Source organism: Balaenoptera ricei, chromosome 2 (genome assembly GCF_028023285.1).
Source record: "Balaenoptera ricei isolate mBalRic1 chromosome 2, mBalRic1.hap2, whole genome shotgun sequence".
Classification (NCBI taxonomy): Eukaryota; Metazoa; Chordata; class Mammalia; order Artiodactyla; family Balaenopteridae; genus Balaenoptera; species Balaenoptera ricei.
Genome location: NC_082640.1, coordinates 8,721,768 through 8,745,176, shown reverse-complemented (window position 1 = coordinate 8,745,176; position 23,409 = coordinate 8,721,768). Strand labels below are relative to the sequence as shown.

The window sequence follows — 23,409 nt, the reverse complement described above, 5'->3', positions numbered from 1 at the left end:
CTAACCTTTCAGGTCTCCTTTGTGTTACGATCGTCTCATGAACAGTTAGTGAGCAGTGGTCACGTTCTAGAACAGGGCCAGAGCGGGGGCCCAAGTCTGGCACTCAGTGGGTAAGGGCACACTCAGCCCTGGTCTGGGAACCAGTTCCACCCTTCTGGCTTTGTGGGCTCGAGCAGGCTACTTAAGCCCTTTATGCCACCGTCTCCTCATCTATAAATTGAGGATAGTAATCATACCTCAAAGAGTAAGGATGAAATTTGAAAAATTATTTGGCAAAGGATAGCACACAAACACTACTACTTCTACTACTATTAATGCTAATATTATTATTATTATTATTTTTTAATTTATTCCCTGCCCTTGAGAAGCCAAGGGCGAAGGAGGGGAAATCACGTAAATCATTACAAACTGGTATAGCAAGTTCTATAAAGGATTGTTGAAATCGTATTGGTGCTTTGGGCGGGGGGATGTGTGCGCAGTGAGGAATAACAGGGAAAGAACAAGAAAATAGGAGTTAAATTGACGAGAGGGTTCTGATTAACGCCAAGCCAAGTCCTAGACCCAAAGTTTTAAAAGGTGATTTTGTATATTGTGCTTAACGCAAATGGAGATGTTTGGCCATCTACTGAGCACCTTCTATGTGCCAGGCGCCGCAGCAGGGTTGCCCCATGTGCTCTAGGTCATTTAGTGCTGACAGCACTCTGAGGTGCTGGACTGCAGTCGGTTTTGATTAGGGCTCCCTGTTTCTCTGCACTGAGCAGGGATACCCGTCAGGGGGCAGAGGGTCGGCGGTCCACCTGCAGTCATCTACAGCCCCTCATGTTCGTGCTTGTGCCTAGATACACAAATTTGTATTTGGGTGACTCTAAAAGTCACAGCATAAAAAGAGATAACTTAATGCACTGTGAACTTTAAACAATTTACAGTAATTTTTTTTTTTTTTTTTTTACATTTAAAAAGCAATAAAGCACAGGTTTTATGTGTGCTTTTTTCATTGCTTCCCGCTCTAATCTTTCTCCTGTGCTCCAAACGTCTAATGACCTTTTGAGGACACTCAGCTTCTTTTTCCTTCCCATCCAGCACTGAAGGCCTGCTTCTGCTCTGTCCTCCCTGTCTCAGTTAAGGAAATCAGTACCATCTAGTAACCAACCTCGTTTTCCAGGATAGAAATGTGGGGCTTACTTCTCCTGAGTCACCAAGTCCTCTGTGTGGGTACCCCCGGGTGCCTCTCATTTCTCTGTCCCTGCAGGCTCACTGCTCACGTACGGACCCTCCCTGTCTCTTGCCTGGAATTATCTTCCTCCTGGTCTCTTTGCCTCTAGTCTCTTTTCTATATTCACCAATCATCCACAGTGCTGTTCCAGATTCCATTCTAAGCACAGGTATGATTATTCCTCTACTTGAAATCTGCAGTGGCTCCTTAGTGCCCACGAGATAAAAAAGGCCCAAGGGCCTCGGCAGGACACATCCGGGCTTTCACTGTCTCCCTCGACCCCATGTTTATATCATCATCTGCTATCAGTGCAGGCCACACAGCTGCTCTAACTACAATGGACCACACGCCCAATCCTATAACTTTGGACTTAATCGTCCCAACACTGGGTACTTTTCAGAGCCCATCTTCAGATACACAATGCCCATCTTCTTACGTGTAATCCAGTTATATTACCTTTTCTCCAATTGATTTTATAGAATAATTCCTACAAGATTGTGATCTATTTTCTGTTTCCTCCTCTGGACTTCCACCAAAGTTTAAAAGGCTCACGGCTAAGAAATAATAAAAGACTAGAAGGGCACCTAAATTTAGATGCCTTAGCACTGATGGTCTCATCACCTAAAGGGCCAGCCTCATTCATGCCAGCAAGACTATCCGGGGACAGAATTTCTAATGATGGGACTCACTGCGTGGTCCTCTAGGTGCAGTGACAATTTCCGTGGAATAGATGAATCAAAGGGCATATCAGTTGGATAATGTAAAGATAATATCTATGTATGCTTTTGCTTTTCTTTAGAAGCATGTTATTCTTCAGTCAAAGACAGTCAGCACCTAACTGAGTTTACATGGACAATTCTGAACGTGCTTTATTAAATTTAATACCTCTTGTTAGCAAAAATCATCATGAATAAAAAGCAAATTATTTTTTTTGGTATTTAAATTACAATACTGATATTGGTAAAGATAAGAAAAATTCTATTCTATTTCACTAATGTACATAAAGCCTTTAACACATCTTTCTCAATGTATCTCTGAAGTCCATTTAGACCTTAAAAATTTTTTAAAAAGGAGCAAGTTCAGTTATTAGCATTAGATCGACTCATGCAGGAGATGATTTTCACAACTCAAATGACTGCTCCTGATACATTAATGCCTATCACAGAAAAGAAGGCCTAAAAAATTCAAGAAAAATGTAAAAGTATTATGAAAACTGCTTCAGACTGAATGTACTTTGTGTTGTGGAATCATTTACCTCTGCTTCCAAATGTGTGATCCACGTGGGCTTTGAACCCAGGGCCTCAGCTGCAGTAACAGGGGGTAGGCTCAAATGAGCCAGCTGGCCCAGGGTAGAATGCTGTCGTCGTCAATGATTTTTTAAAACTAAGTTTTTAGTCTAGAAGAACTTCTTAACAATTGCGTGTGTGTTCGTGGGTAAAGAAACAAATAAACAGGAACCCCTCACGCCAAGGACTGGATAAAAGGTCAAATGATTTTCTAGTCTAACCAAGTCATGAGCTGATTCTTTTTGTTGCCTCCCTTTTTTAAAGACCCGTGCTAGCAGACCGTCTTTCTGCAACTTGAAAGGAACAACTGATTTAAAATAGCAATTTATTTCTTATTTAAAGTTGAAGAGGTAGGGCCAAACTCTCATCCTATATAGGCCTGTGGGAGTTCTCAGCGGGATTCTCATCCTATGCCATCTGGTAATAATAGCTCACCCATCCTTGTTTATTTTAGGAACTCTCCCAACGAGCTGGGGTTCACGGCATCAGTGTACTCAGATCAAGGTACTGCAGGGAGAGTACGCCGTGGCCGATAGAGCACATTACTGAAGACGTTCGTTTATGGCCGTGTGACTATAAAATGGTAAGTCAGACGAGTGTCTTAGATGTCATTCAGCATCTTGGGCTGCGACGACCTTCTAGCGATGATATTTAAATAGAAAAACCTTTGCAGGCTGTTAACCTATCATTACGCAGACTCAATGGCACGGCACTGCAACTTAATTAGCAGTGTGGCTTGCATCTATAAGATAGAAGTAGCACCACTGTTCTTTTTTTTATTATTAGTTTGTGTTTCTAGAAAGGTGTGACCTTATCTGTAGGGTTCTGTTCATTTACGCCCATCTACAAAGGATTTAATTATGTTCTTTTAGCTCACTACGCTGAGGAAATTGAAAACGGCTGCTTCAAAATTAAAAATGTTAACGAAATTAGTGAGCAGAACTCCATGATCCTTCTTCTTTCGGAGAGAATGCAAACATGTTTAAGGAAATAAGGCCTAAGATTTTCAGAAGAGAAAATCCTGGGCAAGGAAATTATTAAGAGTTTTCCTTTCCTCTTTCCCACGTGTATTTTGCAAGTTTCCCTGGTTTTCTTGGGCAGAACTAGTTAAGGGCAAAGTTACACATTAGCGTCAGCAGCCAGAAAACATTCACTTACATCAGAGGCTGGTGATTCGAGGACGATGCCGAATCCTAGGATGTGGTTCTCCCTGGGGGAGGTGTGCTCGGCTGAGGGGAGACTGGGATTCTCGGGGGCCGCCACCGCCTTCTTCTCGGCTTCTAACGCACTGGGCTTCTGTTTCACAGTGAGAGGTTCCACAGTCTTCAGGGGCACTTTTTTCTTTTTATTTCTCTTGCGCGAGACGGCAGTTCGCTGGGAGCAGATAAGGGAAATTGGGGGTTGTTGTCTGTTTTGGGTTCCAACTGCGAACAACAAACAAAAATATGGTACAGGCACTTGTCTCTAACTCAGGAGTACGTACTTGCTTCATAAACTGAGGCTGAAGTGGGTTCACTCAAGGACGAGGCACCCTGAAATCAACCTCACGCTGGACCTGAAGATAACCAAACGCAGCCTTAAAGGTCCACAGGCAGAAAAACCCAAGAGAAAACTCTGCTCCAAACGCTGGTGGGTAATCAACAGGAGGAAAGGATGATGAGCTATGAAAAAACACTGAAGCATGACTTTACGCATCCCATGACACTCTTGTATAACTGAGAACTCCGGAAATTAAATTGCGGTGTGGATGTCCACGCTTTTTGGCAAGCCAGTCTCAGGAATATTCCAGTTGTCACTTGAGGTTAAACTGATCAGTAGCCAGCAACCTACAGGTGCCAAAACTGACAAAGGCTGAGCAAGGACGGTCACTGGGGCAAAGCTGATCAAAAGTGTCATTCAGGAATGACCAGTAAGCATGTGGGCCAGGCCTGCCGGTCAATTTCAGGTCCAGTTACTCCGGTCTCACAAACCAATGCTGTTCCACACATCAACTATCTCCACACACTACTCTCCTGGGTTCCAACCAGGCTGCTTCTCTGTGCCTCAGTTTCATGTAGCTGAAAAAGAGGAAGGCTATAATTCTGTACAAGGAGAGCAAATCAGTAAGACCCAGAAACAGTTTGAGTTCCAAAGACGAAAAGCACCCATCAAGAACTGGGTGCTGATGCTGCCTATGTACTTAAGGGAACCAAGGATGCTAATTACAGTTCTCATAGGTGCCCTTCGAGAAGTAACGTTTATTAACCATTTAAAAATACTCTGGGGACTTCCCTGGTGGCGCAGTGGTTAAGAATCCGCCTGCCAATGCAGGGGACACAGGTTCGAGCCCTGGTCCGGGAAGATCCCCCATGCCACGGAGCAACTAAGCCCATGAGCTACAACTACTGAGCCTGCGCTCTAGAGCCCGCGAGCCACAACTACTGAAGCCCGTGCACTGCAACTACTGAAGCCCTCGAGCTCCAGGGCCTGCGTGCTGCAACTACTGAAGCCCGCGCGCCTAGAGCCCGTGCTCCGCAACAAGAGAAGCCACCGCAATGAGAAGCACATGCACCGCAACAAAGAGTAGCCCCCGCTCGCCGCAACTAGAGAAGGCTCACGCGCAGCAACGAAGACCCAACGCAGCCAAATACATAAATAAATACATAAATAAATAAATAAATAAAAATACTCTGATGCAAAGTTTAGTAGGAAAATATGGCATTATTACTTAAATCTTCATGTGTTAATATGGTTTGATAAATACAACCACAGGACATAGCTGCTTTTGTTTTTTGTTTTACAGAAGTACACGTCTAAAAATAAGCCAAATGAAAATCTAAAGATCTTTACATGCACGTAACATGGATCATTTCCTATCAGGTTGCAAATAAAGAATATTTGTACTCTGAACTTGATATCTGCATCTCTAGGTTGGACAGAAATTTATAAATAAGTATTACAAACAAACTACTTGCACTGCAAAATGAGCAGAGAAGTTTTTTAACCGCCCATGCAGTAATTAGTCTAGCTCACCGGTTCTCGACCTCAGCTACACATCAGAATCACCCTGGAGCTTTAAAAAAAAAAAAAAAAAAAAAAGCCAGTACCTCAGCCTCGCCCCAGATTAATCTGAATTGGAATTTCCAGGGGTGATGCCTGGGCATCAGGATTTTTTTAAAGCTTCTCAAGTGATCCTCATATGCAAGGCGGACAGGAACTTTTCTCTGTTTGGTCCAAATTTTCACCCGAGGCGGCTGGGTCTCCATCCCGAAAGTCAGATGGACGACCGAAGCAATTATCTACGGTCTAGGACTCCAGCCTCACTTTCCAAAATTAAAAACAAAATGATTTAAGTTTAAAGAACACAGGTACTGTCTAAGTTTTTCTCCTCCTTCCGCAAGTCTGGACAGAGCAAGCTGTAGTCTTTTGTATCCAGATCTTACCGCTTGATCTTAGTCCTGGCTTTCTCCCTGAAGTAAAGGTGAAACTTTCTAAATAGAATTTAAATCTACGTTTTATAGGCAATAAACGTTAAAAGTAAATCTACGCACTCAACACAAATTCTTAAGTTTAAGAAAAGGAGAGTAATTTATTCAGTTTATCCTTTGGGTTCTCCTACAGCTTTGGAGTCGTTCACCACCCTAATCTGCAACGGTTCAGAAAAGAAAACAGGGTGACATAGAGGCATTTACTTAATAGATCCTAAAAAGGCTTCAGTCAAGGATTTAAATGGTTGCAATTTGTAGTCTGCCATTTCAGGAGTAAGGAGCTTAAGTAACAAAATAAATCATTACAATTTCATACGCACATTTTCTTAAGTGCTAACAAATTCTTCCACTGAGGAAAGAATCTGTACCGAATGAAGTAACCTTTCTTTCTGAGCTCCTTATTTAGCAGATGTTAACCTTTACCAGGTTAATAAGAACACAGATTATCCTGGTGGAACAAGGTAAGTTAAATGCTTACTGGCCTGACCAAAATGCTTACTTTTTTTTTCCTTGGGATAAGACCAAATCCAGCGCATAAAATTAGATGTCGCTTCTCAGAAAGCCTTTTGCCCATTTTACTTTCACGTGATCTTGGGTGACTGATATGTTTTAGTCTGAAGCTTTTTACATCAAACCACATCACTGAATATTAAAATTGTACTAGAATTCACTAAACAGCACCAAGTACGATTTCTGAACAGTGACCTTTCTGAATACCTTTACAGAGAAAAGGGGGGTAGGGGTGATAGTCATAAAAGACGGTGCTATTTTCCTGCTCAAGGAGCAGCTTTCCCTGACGAGGTGGGGTGGGGGCGCTTAATAAAATGATTTGTTACTTTCCGTACCTGTCACAAAAATGTCCTTTTTCTCTCCCCTTATTGTGGAGACTAGAAAACACATCCACTATAGTAAGGGCCTGGACTTCTAGACCTCTATGAAATGCTCCCGGGCTTTGTAACAACGCTAACGAAATAGCTGAGGCTCGGATTGCGCTTTGCAGAGTTCACTTCCATTTACTACCTCATTCCATTTTCACAACAACCCTGTGAGTTAGATATTAATACTCCAGTTACAGACGAGAAATCTGAGGCTCAGAGAAGTTAAACAGGCTAGGACGGGAGACACGGGGACTCTGACCCCAAACTGCAGGTTCACTGCTCTTCTGTTCTTCAACTTGTCCAGCAGGGGCGAGAACAAAAACAGCGTCGCGTAAATAAAAAGACAAAACAGGAGGTGTCTCTGAGCTTCTCTGACCTGCATGTTAAGGAGAAAAGCCACAAGCAGGGCCCGAGGGCCAACGTTCCTTGTCAGCTGATGCTCTGGAATCTTCACCAGCGGAGCCCACGCTTCCTAAGGGCTCCTTCGTGTGCACAAAAATGCGCGGCTCCCCACCTGTCACGCGGAGCCCCGTGGGGGGGGGGGGCGGGTGTGTGCGTGCGTGTGGGAACTTGTGCAGGAGTGGGAGTGTGTGAGATGCACGCAGCCCCCAAACCGAGCCCCTCGGGAGGGAAGATGAGCCTTCTCGCCTCCTTCCCTGACGTGAACCTCCTTGTTGATTCACATTAGGAAAATGAGCCGGAGCGCTCTGCCCACTTTCGGGTATAATTGTTTCAAAGTTTAATTAGCTGACATTTGTGAAGTGTGGGGAGTCGGGGTGAAGTATCCGGAGCACATGTACCAGCCATAAAGCATTTGTTAGAGTTGCTAATGGGAAGATGGGTTGTAGAAAAAGTGGAGAAAATGGCTAATTGAAGAAGTGTGTCATCAACTATACTCCAGTAAAAATTTTTTTTAAAAAAACTAAAAAAACAAACCAAAAAAAGATAGCAAGGAGGGAAGCAGAGAGTAATCAAAGCACCATGAACATCCTGACTAGAGATGTCACATATGCATTCAAAACCCGAGGCCTCCATCCAAGGCCTGATCCTCGTACCTGCCTGAATCTGCATCAATTTCCGCATGGTCTTGAGTTCTTGGAGAATGGCCTGCAACGTTGACTGGCAGTTACAAGTACAGCAGTTTGATCCAACTGACGAATTCACCACTGGAAGTTCTCCTGAGCACGAAAGAAAAGAATGACGGACGCCAAGCAACAGCAAGATTATAAAGAGCCAAAAAAAAAAAAAAAAAAAAAAAGGAAGGTACCGTGACAGGCTTGTGAAGCCTGTGCAGTTAACTAGGAAATCGTGCCTGAGGAAGATGTACCCAGTAATTTGGACAACCTAAATTTTGGGGTCTGCCTTCATCTAATTATCCAGGCTTCTCTATTGTCAGGTGTGTGCTGTGTCTCGGGGTGGCAGAGCCTGCGTGAACAGACACACACAATTCACTGTCACCCCAGTTCATCTCAGGTAACAATTACAGAAAAATTCACTAGAGACACACTCATGCTATTGCACACAAAACTAGCTCTGAGAACGGTGTTACCAAAAGAAAAAAGAAAAAACAACCTGGTAGCTGGATATATCCTGAGGGTTCATATTAAGAATTAAATGTGTCTGTTTAAAAAATAGTTTTATCATTAATCATGTTATTCAAAAAATTAAGAACGGTCAACACATTAAACTTTCACTCTGGGTGCGGTATGTCTGGGATGGAGAAAGCTGGGGCAGAAGGGTCTGGGAGAATCCCTTTGAACTTGAGGGTTTAGAGGGTGCTGGTGTGTTGGATTTTCTCCAGCTTCATAAAGGAGATCCTTCTACATCTTTTTTCCATTCCCATTTCTTTAATTTCACTTTAGTCTCTTTTCCACTGTTTAAATTTAGTATCTGTTCCTTCATAAAACTATCCTATTCTGTTTCCCTTACATGTAAACAAATATCTTCCTACTACCCCTGTAATAAAACGGGACATTTGGAGAAACATGCTTTCAACGCAGTTCTCCCAGTCTCAGTATCCAACCCTGCTACCTTTAAGTGGATCAGGATAAGAGACTGCTGTCACTCCGGTTTTTTCACAGGTGGAAGGGGGAAGTTCTAAGGTTGTGGTCCAGTGATATCTTTTACTATACAGTAAGTGGAATTTACATCCTGCAGTATGCATTATTTGTGGATATACTTAATGTTTGGAGCAGCATAATTACTTACATTCAAAGTTGTAGCAAATTGAGATGTTACAACTTTAAAACTGCAGATAATTCCAATGAGACACCAAATGCATTCCTATCGAAAACATGCAAGCAATCAACACAAAAAGATCTATTTTTAAATGAATATGGGGGAATTCAGGTTTGCAACTTTTACCATTACTAATATTTTCCAAAGTAAATCCCCTGTCCTTGCTGCATCCTGGAAAACAGAACATTGCTCACCCAACACTTATTGATGTGGGGCTTACTAACTTCCTACATACCTAAGGCTATTTTATTTCTCTAATCATTTCTCGCATGGCAGTGGAGTTAGGAGGACCTTGTAGAATATTCCTAGTCACTACCCCAAGTCTAGCTTTCTCATTTTTAGAGGACAAAACCAACCCTTTTCAGCTTGTTATAAATCATTTTCTAATTTTAAAGAGAACTGCCCTTTTTATTTTTATGGAGCAGTCTTTAAAGAGCCATCTCCTTCTAACCTGGAAGCATGCCAGCATGTGAAGCTGATATTGGCTTATGTAAAATTAAGAGAGAGAGAAGACACCCATACATCTCCTGGGGTCCCTCCCTGTCTCATCAGCAGTGGCTCAGGATGGCTCTTCACACCTCTGAACTGGTTCTTGCAAATTGTGTTTAAAAAGAAAAAGAAAATCACAGTCGTTCTCTTTTTCTTGAGGGATGATGTATGGGAAAAAAAAAAAATCCTTAACTTTTCAAGGAAACTGAAAACGCATTCTTCCTTTCTTCTTGTTCTCTTTGTGTAAACTACAGTTCTGCACATCTGTACATAATTTATAGAACGAGTAACATCCCATGTCACTGGAGGGAAAATTAACGTGAATGGAGAAATGATCAAGTTTTTCCTTACGCTTTGAAAAAAAATTGCCATTTGATTTTTTTTCTTAACAATTAGGAATTTAAAATAGATAACTAATAAGAACCTACTGTATAGCACAGGGAACTCTACTCAATACTCTGTGGTGACCTATATGGGAAAAGAAACTAAAACAGAGGGGACATATGTATGTGTATAGCTGATTCGCTTTGCTGTACACCTGAAACTAACACAACAGTATAAATCAACTCTACTCCAATAAAAGTTACTAAAAAAAAATTAGGAATTTAAATTAAGGAAATTTTACTTTAAAGGAAGAATTTTCAACCTGAATGAAGCAGGTTGTAAAATATGGATCACCAGGTTCTGTAGCTTGGATGTGAGGTTAAAGTGAAGCTGTCACCTGGGGGCCTGGTCATCAGTCCTGCCTTTAACTGACTCTTCCGATATAATGAAGAAAGCACGAGACTAGGCAAGGGGATGTATTAATACACCACGTGACCAGGAAGCTTCTTTTAATGACAGAGCGGAGCTCTTTCTGCCCTAACTGTTCAGTCTTTTGTGACAATAGTATCGTTATCTCTGCAAATGATGGCTTTAAACTTCTTAAAGGGCTAAAATCTCTACCAAGAAACTATCCCTTCTAATGGAGAACCCCCAGTTTTTCCTGCGTCTCAATTCTGGTTTTTGATGCTCTTCAACTTTTTCCTTTCTGTCTTCCCGGTCTTTTAAAATAACTCAGCTAAGGCGGGTGGGTGATTAAGGGAGGGTTTAATATGTTGAACTCAAAGAACATACTGAATAGTTAGACAGAAAACACATTGGGGCAACGGCCCCGAAAGCCTTGTGAGCGTCTGAAGACGGCCATACCATTGGAGCTCCCGGCGGAGTGGGGCTGGCTCTGGAAGGTTCTGGAGCGGGTGCCATACTGCCCTGAGAACTGCCCACTCTGGGGTGGCAACTCGTTCCATGCACCACGGGAAGACGGGTGGAGGCTAGGTGGGGCCTCCACAGAGTTCAAACGCTGAGGCCAGATCGAATCCAAATCCTGGGGTTCTTCTTTCAATTTCTCCCCCTCCTTGCCCACACGCTGGTAGATCCTCCCAGCGCTGTCATTCAGTAATCTTCTCATTCCTGTAATTTGTTTTTTAATTTCCATGCTTTCATCTCCTAATGGAAATGGGGCCAGAGATATCACTGTAAATGAGCGAAAGAAAAAATAATCCACCACCAAAAAAAAAAAAAAGCCACCCCTTCTTCCTTCTTTGGAATTGGGAATGATTACTGACTCCAGATGCAAGCCTCTCTTTTAAGCATCTTCTTTCCTCAGAGGATTTTTTTTTTCTTTTTTGAACCAAGGTATTTGTATTGCACTGAGGGTACTTAATAAATATTACTTAAACATGAAACAAATTATACAGCTATAAAATATTTTCTATAAATAATAACATTAGAGGATGCCTAGATCTATTAGGAGCTATTTCAAACATACTATCTTCTTAAATTGTCATCAGCCAGTATCTTTACAAAGATTAAGAGAAGTAGTTTTTTTTTTTTTTTTTTTTCTTCTCTAATCTGGGTGTTAAAATAAAAGTCTAGTGCCAGGGTATGTGTACACACTCATACAGTCACTCTACTAAATGCCTGCAATTTCAACTACAAGAAAAGGAAAAGGCCCACAGAAAGTATCTATTAGGAAAAACACAGCTCTTGCAGATAAATCTAGCACATTTAATACAATCATGTTTTAATGCACTCAGCATCATATTAGCCAGATTTCTCTGTGGCACTAACTGCACAATGAATGTAGGTATTTTGTGTTGTCTAGTTAGATATTTAGCTAATTAATATATGAATACATTACTGAATACAAGGGAGCTTTTATATACTGTTTTCAAATAAGTATCTTCAATTTTTAAAATAATAAAAATATTAACTGTCTAGCATCTAACATGAGCAAACACAGAAATAACACAGATTTCCAAATTTACAGTTCTGCTCTGTGTGGGCATATGCTTGAGAGGAGAAATATTTTAATTTGTAATAAAACTCTTTTCACTTCAAACACCTGTGACAATGACAACATAGAAACAATAAATCATGTTCCAGATTTTATGAGAATGAATGACCGAGCACAATTTAAGTAATGCAGAGTCAGCAAAATTTACACGTTTCTCAAGACGTCTGGGGAACAGGGCGTGTCTGGAAGAGGTCCCAGAGGAATTCTGAAAGATACATCTGTAAGCCAGTGTGGTTGGTGTTAGTTTCAGCATCCAAACCTAACCCTTCCCGGCTGGATTAGCAGCACAGTTTCGGCGAGGAGCAGCTTCTTTCCTGCAGGGTTTTTATTCTTGATCTTCTAGGTCAAGGGCGTTGTACGTGCATCCACCTGCGGCGCGCTGATCTTAGCTGGCACCGGCTGGTGGCTGCCACTGCCCTCCCTCCTGGCTGCCTGGGAGAGCTGCACCAGCCAAGCCAGATGAAGGCAGGCACACTGCCTGGTTCCTGGGTCAGTGCCAGCTCCACATGAACCCTGACGCATCACAGCAACAGGGATATGCTCTTTTCAAAGGTTCCACCTCTGCTCCGGGGACTGAATTCTATGATAAAGTGCTGTCTTGGGCGGGGAAAGAAGTCATGAGGATCCTGGAACTTTCTAAGAGCAAATCTGCTTTGTCATGACCTTCGTTTCACAGCCCCAGAAGTTGTAGCTCTGAAAATTACAAGACTGAAACTACCGTGTGAAGTCTGCATACTTGGTATTTTCACGTGGAGGTCCAGGCTCCTCGGTAGAGGAAAGAAGGCGCAAGCATCAAGGGGGATCCTGGCGGTGGGCTGACGTTTAGAAACACTTCTTCTAAAATCAAAACAAAAAACCAACCACAACAACAGACCAGGACCTGGGACCGAGGAGGAAGAAAACAGGGGTCTGTGAAGGAGGGCAGCAGAGCTGGCTGACTTCCTGAGAAGAGAGCTCACAGTACATCTGACTGCGGGACATCTGAAGGGACGGAACGTAGAAAAGTGCAACAATTGCCCAAGTCAAGGAGAGGAAAGTTGAGAGACTGAGAGACGCGGGGAAGGCTGGAAACGGGCTGGCTGCGGGGAGCTTCTTAGAGGACACACGCAGGGCGTCCCCAGGGGACAACGGGTAACTGAACTGTCCTTCCTTTAGCCAGAGAAGTCGGGAGCAGCCCTGACCATACCGCCTGGGGGAAGAGCTCCTGGAACCGGATCACACGCTGGCTGGCGATGAGCTCTGCAGAGAGGGGGAGAGTATCCTCGCACAAGCACATTTGGGAGGGACGGAGCAGAGGGCCGGAGGGGAGACTTGAAGACTAAAAGTGGGGACGACAGAAAAAGCTGAGCAGCCTGCATGCACGGGGATGGAATGGGTGCGGATCGCAGGCAAGCAGGGGCACCGCACAGGCTCAGACCACGGAGGCTGGTGTGTGGGTCAGGGGACAGGCCGGCGCTGGTGCTCCCCGGACCTGGACTCGCTTCCCAACTGTGCTGACTTGCTACTTGATGCAAGACAAGCCACCTGCCATTCTCTGACTTCAGCTTCCTGAAACGTAAAATGAATTCTGAAGCAGACCTTGCTGGGCATAACCTAGGGGGACACAGGGAAGCCTAGGAGGGATGCAGGTTTTTCCGTTACCAAGATGTTCACAGGGCACCGAATGCCTCTAAAAGTCCTTCTCAGAAAAAGTGGGCTTATTCTGACTGTCACAGTGAAGCCGAGTTCCCTGATTCCAAAAACAAAAACCAAAAAACAAAAAAGGGCAGGAGGTATTAAGAGATTGAGATTCGAAGCCCTAGTTGACCTCTCTTTGTCTTTCCAGTTTTAAGGCAATGTCTTCTCCAGGTATAAATGTCAGGAAAAGGAAGCTCTAAAGAAGCACGATTCCCTGAGGAAAGCTGTGCAGTTTCCTGATTCCTTTCCAAACCTAACTATGCCTTTACTTATGTTTAACCGCAAGGGGCTGCATCTTTTTAGAAAAGACAAAACAGTAAGAAATCTTACTAACATGGATCCATGCCATGTGGCTGCCTTATAGGTAAAACAGCCTTAAATGGAAAATGTTCTGAGCGTTTACTGACTAGACTCCTTTGCACAAGGTCTACAAGAGATAGTAGGCTGGATTCTACCCTTTGCTAAACCTCAAGACTCTCCTAGATCACTTTCCTTTACGTAAAGAATTTATATAATACAAACAGAGTCTTGCAACACACAAGTCACCATACAGGATCTCCTTTAACTTGGCAAGGAGAGAAAGATATACTACGCAGGACACGATTATTCATGGTCTGGGGTAATAAAAGAAAAAAAGACGGTAATGCCCAAACATAGAGTGAGATGACGTACATAAACATTGTATGTCCGTTTCTATATGCCTTCTTTTCACAAAGAACAGTCACCATATCTTTGCCCTAAAAATTAACTGGTGTTGACATGCAGTAGGCATTCCATATACCTTTCTTAAGTAAATGAAAGAAATGTCCTATCAAAAGCAGAGTGAAGTCCAGTAGAATTAAATGTGATCCTAAGGTTATAAACAAACAATACATTAATAGGATGGACTGAAAAAGTACCAGAAATAAATCATTCAATAAACACTTATCAAGCATCTCCTGCGCCCCAGAGATACAAAAATCATCTTGTTCAAATTGAAAGGTACTCCCCCTCCAAATCTCTCAACATCTTCTACCCAAATCCCTTTATACTGGTTTGTTGTTCTAAGAAATGGTCCTGATTCTCCTCATTCTGTTGGCCCTACACCTCTTTTAACTCTGTGCCCCCGGAACTCCAGGTAGCAGATTGCCCCCACGATCTGTAGCTGCCTCTGTTTCCTTGCTAGAGATAAAAATCAGCTCTTCTCTGAGGACCCTGCCTCCCTGCAGCCCCTCATGAAAATTATTCACCTCCCATTCCCTCGGGGCTGGGGACGGTGGACCCCCCCCAAACATCACTCTTCTGGCCCCAGGCAGAAGCTCACTGTTGTCTGAGTTGATGCCACAGCTGTAACACCTCCCACCCTTCTTCCTGAACAGCAGTCTGTGTGCCGGGAGTTTAAGGCTCATCAAGAGAAGTGGCAGGTGATGAAGTGGAAATGTACAGTGAGGTCATCGCAGTAAGGTACCAGGTTAAGGAAGAAAAATTTTGTGCTGGAGATAACTGGTTTATTGCTCTGGGTAGTTTAAAATTCATTACCTCGTTTAACGTAAGGATGGTCAATAATCAGACCTTTCCTTTAGAAAAACAAATCTGGCAAAACTATGGTGAAAGTGGTGTGAGCAGAGGAAACCAGCCAGCGGGTTGTTGCTAAGGGCTATGTGAGTGACCGTGCCCGTCTGTACCAGCACTGGGGGACGGGGCTGGAGAGAGAAGATGGAAAGAGAGACATTTAAGAAGGTTCACCAGAGAGACTTGGTGATTCACTGGATGTGGGGATGGGGGTGGGATGTGAAGGAGAATCAATTAAAGGTAACTCCAAGGTTTCTAGTTTGGGGGACCGGATGGATGTTAATACCAGTCAGAGAATTAGAAGGGTGCAGGGAAGTGGCGATACAACGAGGCTAGTTTTGACAAAGGCAACTTAGATAATCGGCAGGCAGTTGGAAATGTACACAAAGCTGACGGTGAAGCAATGCTCCTGAACTATTCCCATAGTAGCAGTAGCTACTATTACTACCAGTGGTAGCTGGCCTTCTGGACTAAGTCAGCCCCTGCGGTTCACCAACAATTCAGGGGGTGGAAGGTCATCGTATTCGGAGATACCAGATTTCCTATTAATCTAACAACGTAGAGAGCTCAAAACCCTCATTTCAACATTAAAAGAGCTATCACCTGATGTGTGTCCAAGCTGGGGAAGGAGTCCACCTGTTCCTCCTGGACCCCCGTCCCCGTGGCAGGCAGCAGTCACAGCGGTCAGAACCGCGCCACCTCCAGCGCCTCACGTGCCCTGACCCACCGTCAAGACCATCCCCAGGGTGCCCCTCGGTAACTCACCTCTACGAAAGGACCGACAGACACTTAAAGCACGGCGGGACAGTCACCACTGCATCCAGTATGGGCCGACTCTTACTACGGTACCATGTCCAGTTTTGGGTTTGTTTGTTTGTTTGTTTTTTGGGGCCTTGGGGCTTGTGGGGTCTCAGTTCCCTGACCAGGGATTGAATCCGGGCCATGGCGGTGAAAGCCTGGAATCCTAACCACTAGGCCACCAGAGAACTCCCATCAGGTCCAGGTTCTGCGCTCTTTTAAAGAGCCTGTTGAGAAACTTGAGGAGATCGTGCAAAAGTCAACAAAAAAGAGGACAGGAACATGGAAAGGTTAAAGAAGTTGGATCGTTTCTCTGAGAGATAAATGGCTATTGAGTGACTTAATTATCTTCAAATACACTACGAGTTATTACGGACATTGTTCTTTATCCACGAGGAAAAAGTAGACTCAAATTGTAGCTTCCAGGGAGGAGGCTGGGCAACATTATGGTCTAAAGAGCTGACCCTGCCAGTTCTAGAAACAGAGGCGGGACATCTGAGAAGATGTGCAGAGGAGTGACAGCAAGAACTCTTTCTGTTTGGGATGTTGAAGAAGTTCTGGAAACAGTGGTGATGGCTGCGTGTCACTGTGAATATACGTTTAAAAAAAAAAAAAAAAAGCTTTAAAACTCCTTGCAGTTTCCAGGTAATGATATGTGAAATAGAAACAAGCTGAGTTTACCAGTGAGAAATACTAAGATGACCAGGATTTATACTGAACGCTGCAAATAACTCCTCTCAAACACGAGTAGAAGTTGGCATAGGAGCCCTGTTGCAGAAAAGGCTGAACTACAACCTGTCAAACGACAGCAGTGAGAGGAAGAGCCGGACAAAGGAGGCAGGGTCCATCAGGCCCAGGCCCCGGCTCTCTTCACCACATGGCTTGACAAGTGAGCCAAAGAGCCAGGCATCTGGGGCACACTCTGCGCTCTGAGAAGACCCGGGGTTGGCATCCCCACTCCAAACCCGTGTTGGCCTGCAGATGCTATCAGGGTCACAACTGGCCGTCCCCGGGGACCACAGCCATGTTTACCAGGGACACGCAAGCCTGGGGCTCTGACTCGGCAAGAGCGGTCTGAAGAGCCCTACAGCACAGAGCGGCGGTTACCAAGCGAGCCCTTCCCTCCCCAGCGATCTCAAGTGGAACCCCCCAAAATAAAAAGGAGCCGAGCTCTACCAAAGAGAACGTGCCAGAACCCGCAGTCCTGAAACAGCCCTTGGAGTCCATTCAAGGACACAACGGAGTCTCAATGCCACTGAGAAAAGCTTTGAACACGAGGCGTTAACCCGCATGCGTGCTGCCACGTGCTGGAGGACCTTCCCGTTCAGCTGAAGTTTTAGGTGGAAAATAATTAAGCAGCTCAACACGTACATGGCGTTTTCACTGAAAGGACAGTGAAGTTCCTTTCAAATCTGTTTAGATAATACCAGTTTCATTCATCCATTCAATAAACATTTACTGTACTACTACTAAATATGAGATACTGTGGGAGCAAAGAAAGAAAAAGAAAAGAAATACAAGATACGGTCTCTCCCCTGCAGGCGTTTACAGCCTAGCATGGGACCCAAATGGATGCACAATGATTCTAAGGACCCAGGGCCTCTCTCCTAACACGTGGGCAGGCGCACCCAGCAAGGCCCACCCACAGCCAGGGCGGGAGGCCGGAGCTCTTTTTAATCAAGGCTGAGGAGCTGACGCCAGGACAGGTCCCAAGACAGAATGCCGTGGGTCCAGGCTGGAAAACGGGCCTTCAAAGCAGAAAGGGCAAGAAGGGCTTGAGACGGGTAAGAAGGGCCAGGGGAGCACAGAAATGCCAGGAAATGAATCAAAATGGGCTGTCACACTGCTTCTCAAACGTGTCCCTCAAAGAACATCTACAGAGGAGAATAAACTTCTATGAGAAGAAGAGAGTGCTATGATACCACTAGAACTACCCAACCAGTTCAGAGAGTTTATCTACTTTCCTCTCCCCCAAGTGTTCTTATAACATGGAAAACTTTGATTTTACGATAAATACAACATGGCCTCCCAATAGAACGTTCCTTCATCAGACATGGACTGCAATTCCAGCCACATTAAGTGGGTAGGTCAGAAGCCACCACTTCAAGTAATGTTCAGGAATAATCAAGCCAAAGAGTTAAAATCCCAAATACACGGGAGAGGTCTTATAAGTCAATGAAGAAAAAGACACGTACTAACAATGGAAAATGGGCACAGGACGTGAACATGCAATTCACACGAGAAATAAATAGTTCAAATCTCTTAATGTCCCTAATTACTAATGTAATGAAAATTAAATAATGTGAAATTATCTATTAACTTGGCAAAGACTATAGATTCATGAAGCCCATTTTGGGTGAAGGCGTAGGGTTACGGTCCCCTCTCTAGGCTGTTGTTGGGGGATCTTTTTGGAGGGAATTCGGCAATTCCATTCACAGGCATTTATCCCACAGAAACGTTCCGACAAGTACCCATGACACAAGTACGAGGACATTCACGGTAGCATCATTTTGCTAGGGAGACACTGGGAACCACCCAGACATCGATCAGTGAGCATTAGATAAGTGAATTATGGCATATCAGTACAAGGAGATTACAGTATATCTTTACATGTCTGTAAAGAATGAAATGGACCTTTTATAGTCATTTGGAAGTAAGTGAAGGATAAACTAGAAACTCCATGATGTCTGAGACCACGATTACTTCCTTCAGCACTGGATAATCGGGGCCTAACTACTTGGCTCAAACTAGACACTCAACCTGTGTGGAACAGATGGAGATTTGGTTATACAAAACGTTATACAGGATGATTCAATTTTCCTTTTTGTAACACACACACACATGTATTTTTTACACACACACTATTGTTAACAGTGGTTATCGGGACTTCCCTGGTGGCGTAGTGGATAATACTCTGCGCTCCCAATGCAGGGTTTGATCCCTGGTCAGGGAACTAAATCCCACATGCATGCCGCAACTAAGAGTTCACATGCCACAACTAAGAAGCCCACGTGCCGCAACTAAGGAGCTGGCGAGCCGCAACTAAAGGAGCCCTGGAGCCGCAACTAAGGAGCCCGCCTACTGCTGCAACTAAGACCTGGTGCAACCAAAAAAAAAAAACAGTGGTTATTGCTGGAGAGTGTGACTGGGACAGGACTTTTTACTTTATACTTTGTTTTCAACTTCATACGTTAAAACTTTCAAAGTGGTTTTGGAATGAATATGTATTACTTTTTTGTAAGAAAAAAATAATCTGGAAGAATTATGTACAATCTTCCCCCTGTGGTAATGTGAAGCTGGGTATAAGGCAACTGGTAGAGGCAGCTTTGGACATAAAAAATCTTCTCTAAGTCACCCAGGAAAGATGAAGCTGGGCAGGAAGGAGAAGTAGGTGGCTAGAGACGGCAGCAAAAGAAAGTCAAGGAAGGAGGGGCCTGGGTGGGGCATATTTTGCAACCCCTGGGGTATAGGCCTAAGATGACTTTCTTTTGAAGTTCATTACAAGTCATGTATTTTTTAAAGGAATTTGGACGTACTTAGGGGGAAAAGTGTTCAAGTTACCACTCATGGAGCGCTTACTGTGTACCAGGCCCTCTGGCGAGCACGCCGCCTGCACTTAATCCTGATCACAAGCTAAGAGGTTCGGATGTTATGAACACATCTCACCCAGGAGAAAACAGAGACTGAGTTTAGACATTAGAGACCCACCACACTCCGAGGTCCATGAGCCTCACTGCTCTATTAAGACGCTCGGGAAACTAACTAGCTGAATGGCAGGAAGGGCTCCATCCACAAAACAGTCCCTCCGCGTGGCATCCAGGAAGCTGTTGTGACCTGCGCTGGGCGCTGTTTCAACTAGTCAGCACCTTAACCCCCTACTTATCTTAATACACACGGTGGAGACAATGAAACCTTTGGACCAAACTATCTTTATGGAGTCCAACTTAGTTGTACTGTTTCAAACTAAAAGAAGAAGGCTCAGGCGTGTCCGATAAATTCAAAACATGGTTCATGTGAGTCCTGTTGGTTCTACAAAAGCCAAATATTTTAGCTTGGAAAAAGCAGAATAAGAATTTTTTTGTGTTCATGGTTCTGTGAAACGTAAAGCAAAAGTCTTCAAAGGCTGACAATACACACAGGAAAAATATAACAAGATTGTAGATCAAGGGCTGCTTCCATTTTCCTAGAGTAGCATAACCAAAATCTTGCCTTCATTCAATATGAGAGACAATGTTCATAATTTACTGTCTGGAAAGAGACAATCCTTTTCAATATAATCTGAAGTCTTGACCCTCTGCTCTACTGTACAGAAAACTCAAAAAGAACGCTAGTACAGAAGTACACATCCCCCCTCCTGACTGAGATGTTAATATACGTATTTACACCGTGGGTCAGTTAAGGATGAACAAGATTAAGGACTGGCGGTATTATATTTCTTCAGACATTTACATTTTTTTAAATATTCCAACTTAAATACACATGCTGTCGTACAGTTTCATCTTCAATGTAAATAATGTTAATGATGATGAAAACGGATCACATTCACAGCACCTTTCTCTTCCAAGAATCTCAAGAAACTCTGATGACTTTGGGCCTAAAGGCACCTGGAGGTTGGCAGTGGTCGCCTTCCCTGAGTGAGGCCAAGGGGAAATCTCCAGGGGTGAGGCAACCACAGCTTAAATCAGAGGCTTCCAATCTTTTTTGATTGTGATTCACAGCAAGAAAACCAAAGTTTCACGAATTTATCCTTCCTGCATGCAAGACACTGATATTTTCTATTTCTCTTCTTCTTCTTGTTCCTGTTGGTGACAATCTGCTAAATTGACTTCACCACGCACTTACAGGTCACGGTCACTGCCTTAAATGCCAAGTTTCCCTGGGCCCTCTCCGCACACTTCCTGGATCCCCCAGCCTCTCTCTGGTTCCAGCGACCATCTGTCTGTGGGGGGCCCGATCCCACTTCGGGGCTCCAGGCCCACATATCCAATTGCCCACTGGACGGCTCCACTTGCACATTTCAAGAGCAACCTTAAAATCACATCCAAAAATGTATTTTATGATGACTATCCCCGAGCCTTAATAAATAGCACCAACCCGCTGTCCAAGCCAGAAACCTGGGCCTCATTTCCCATCCCTCCCCTCTCACAGCCAATTAATCACTGAGTCCTGCTTATTATAACTTCTAGATTGCTCTTCAGTCCTTCCACGCGCCTCCCATTACCACCTGATGGGGCTACAGCCAAAAGCCTTCAGCGCTGCTCCCCGCCCAGCCACGTCCATCCTGAAGCCAGGGTGACCTTTCAGAAATGCAAACCGCATCACGTGGCCTGCCTCGGTGGGATGCCGGCCACCTGGGGATGGAGGCCAGCGCTTGTGCTGGGGGCTCCTCCAGCCTTGGATCCTGCCACGTCTCCCCTTGTTCTAGATGGCGGCTCTGGGGTCTGACACACAGTAGAATCACCTGGACAACTGTGACAAAATACCAGTGCCCAGGCCTCACTTCAGGACAGTTAAATCTGAATGCCACTGGCGACTGTCCTGGATGGCCAGAGGGCCCCCGCATCCGCTCTAAGGAAGGTCAAGGTCTTCGGCTCTTGGGGCCTGTCGTTTCCTGGCCGGCTCACAGCCTCGGCCCCGCCCCCATACTTACTCTTCAGGTCTTTCTCTGCTTCAATGTCCTCTTCTCAAGGGTCACATCCCTTAACTCCCCAGGGGAGGTCCCCTGGTTCTGTGTTCCCGTCACACCCTAGTGGGCTGTCAAATCTCCTAGCCTGGCACCAGGGGCTGCTCAATAAAGACCTACCAATGGATACAGGAATGGGTGAATTCTAGCAGCTATGCTGGGACGCTACTGTTGAGGAAAGCTGGGGAAAAAAAAAAACCCCAAACACTACTGATGTACAAGGCGTAAACCAACACCTGTGGCATCTGTGACGGAAGTTCCCCCGGTTTCCGTGGGGCGTGGGGTTTGCAAGATGAGGCCACTTGGTGCCTAGAGTCAATCGTGTCTTTTATGAAAGCTCTCCCAAGGGAACGCGTCTCATCCTCAGCGCCTTCCTAGTTTATCGAAGACGACAGACAGGGCACCGTTTCCCCCATTTCACAAAGGATAAGACTGAGTGACCCAAAATGACCAAAGGGAGCCAGAGGAAGACGGATTAGGTCTGGGCCCCTCGTGGCTGCACTGCTCCCTCTTTCAGGGCGGAGTTAAGCAGTTCACAGGGACGGCTAGAGCTCCCACTCCTGCAGCAAACGCTGCGCCGCCATATTCCACACGATGCTTATTAAGGTACCCGTTAAAGCCTTGCTAGTAATTGAAAAAATGATATATGTGCGAGGAGAATGAGTTAATGTTCACAGAAGAACCTTTACTTTTGCACCTCCTGACTTCTTCCTTTCAAGGTGTGCCTTAACCTTGCGTTTCTGTGGGGCTCCTTACACTTTATGTGTGGGTGTGAAGTCACGTTTGAGATATAATTCTTTTAGCCATACAAGCAACTTCGTAGGCTATTATGTTGCATCAACTTTTTCTGTAAAAATAAATCGTTCAGGATATTATTCCTGGAACAGAATAAATTCTTGGAATTACTGAGTAACTTATGTGCCATACCACTGTTCCAAGAACACATTACTTATTTTATCATGACAAAGTCAAGTTATTAATCTTCTGGCTTCCATTTCAACAATGAGAAATTCTGTGAGATGCACAACAGACACCTGCATTACATTTCAGTTCAACTTTATATCATCCATAAACATCTCTGTTTTGGACACCTCGTCCGAACAAATGCTCACGGAATACTCTATGTAGCATTCAATTTTATGAAACTATAAAAGTTCCTTGCTGTTAATTACAGAGACAAACGTCTCATCACACATTTGGTTACCAGATAGCATAATTAGTTTTCTCCATTAACCTTTCAGATATAAAATTTGATTCCAAGTTAAAAAAAAAAAACAACACTGTAAAACCCTTAGAATTCAAATAACACAGTATATATTTGTACATGCTGGGAAAAAAATGCAATACTAAGAAGACAATTTTATGGATTCTTATTTACAAGGATACTGATTGTCTGGAATCTCGAAAGAAAATCTGTCTAAACTTCTTAATGGTTTTAAAATATATGATCAAATATGCAGGCAATAAGCTGTCCTTTGTGCGGAAAGGAGGCACAGTAACCTGACCTTGAACGGAACGTGCCCTTTGATCTCTCTCTTCTCGGGATGGTGATGCAGCTGAATTGGTCCATCACAGCCTCTGTCATCTGTTGTCCCCCTTCATACGGGCATCTGAGAGGGAACGGCGAGGGAAGGGCATGCAGTCTATGGCAATGCACTAGTTTTTCTCCACTCAAAGCTAAAGGACCCCACAGCCCTGGCCTGCTAAGGACCACGCTCTGGCTCACGTGTGCTGGGGGCAGTTCTGATCATCGCAATGACTGGGTGGGACGCTCCCGACCTTCATGTGTAT

The 23,409-nt window shown here is 44.2% G+C and overlaps 1 protein-coding gene across 5 annotated transcripts in view; it reads right to left on the bottom strand.

Annotated features, from left to right (window-relative positions):
- Positions 1 to 23,409, bottom strand: part of BEND7 (BEN domain containing 7) — a 76,814-nt gene that overhangs the window by 42,362 nt on the left and 11,043 nt on the right. For all 5 annotated transcript variants that reach the window (XM_059910545.1, XM_059910554.1, XM_059910563.1 and 2 more), the window contains 3 exons: positions 10,760 to 11,059; positions 7,900 to 8,022; positions 3,658 to 3,923 (listed from right to left, as the gene is read on the bottom strand). In XM_059910545.1, the coding sequence (XP_059766528.1) occupies positions 3,658 to 3,923; positions 7,900 to 8,022; positions 10,760 to 11,059 (689 nt within the window). The remainder of the gene's footprint in view (positions 1 to 3,657; positions 3,924 to 7,899; positions 8,023 to 10,759; positions 11,060 to 23,409) is intronic.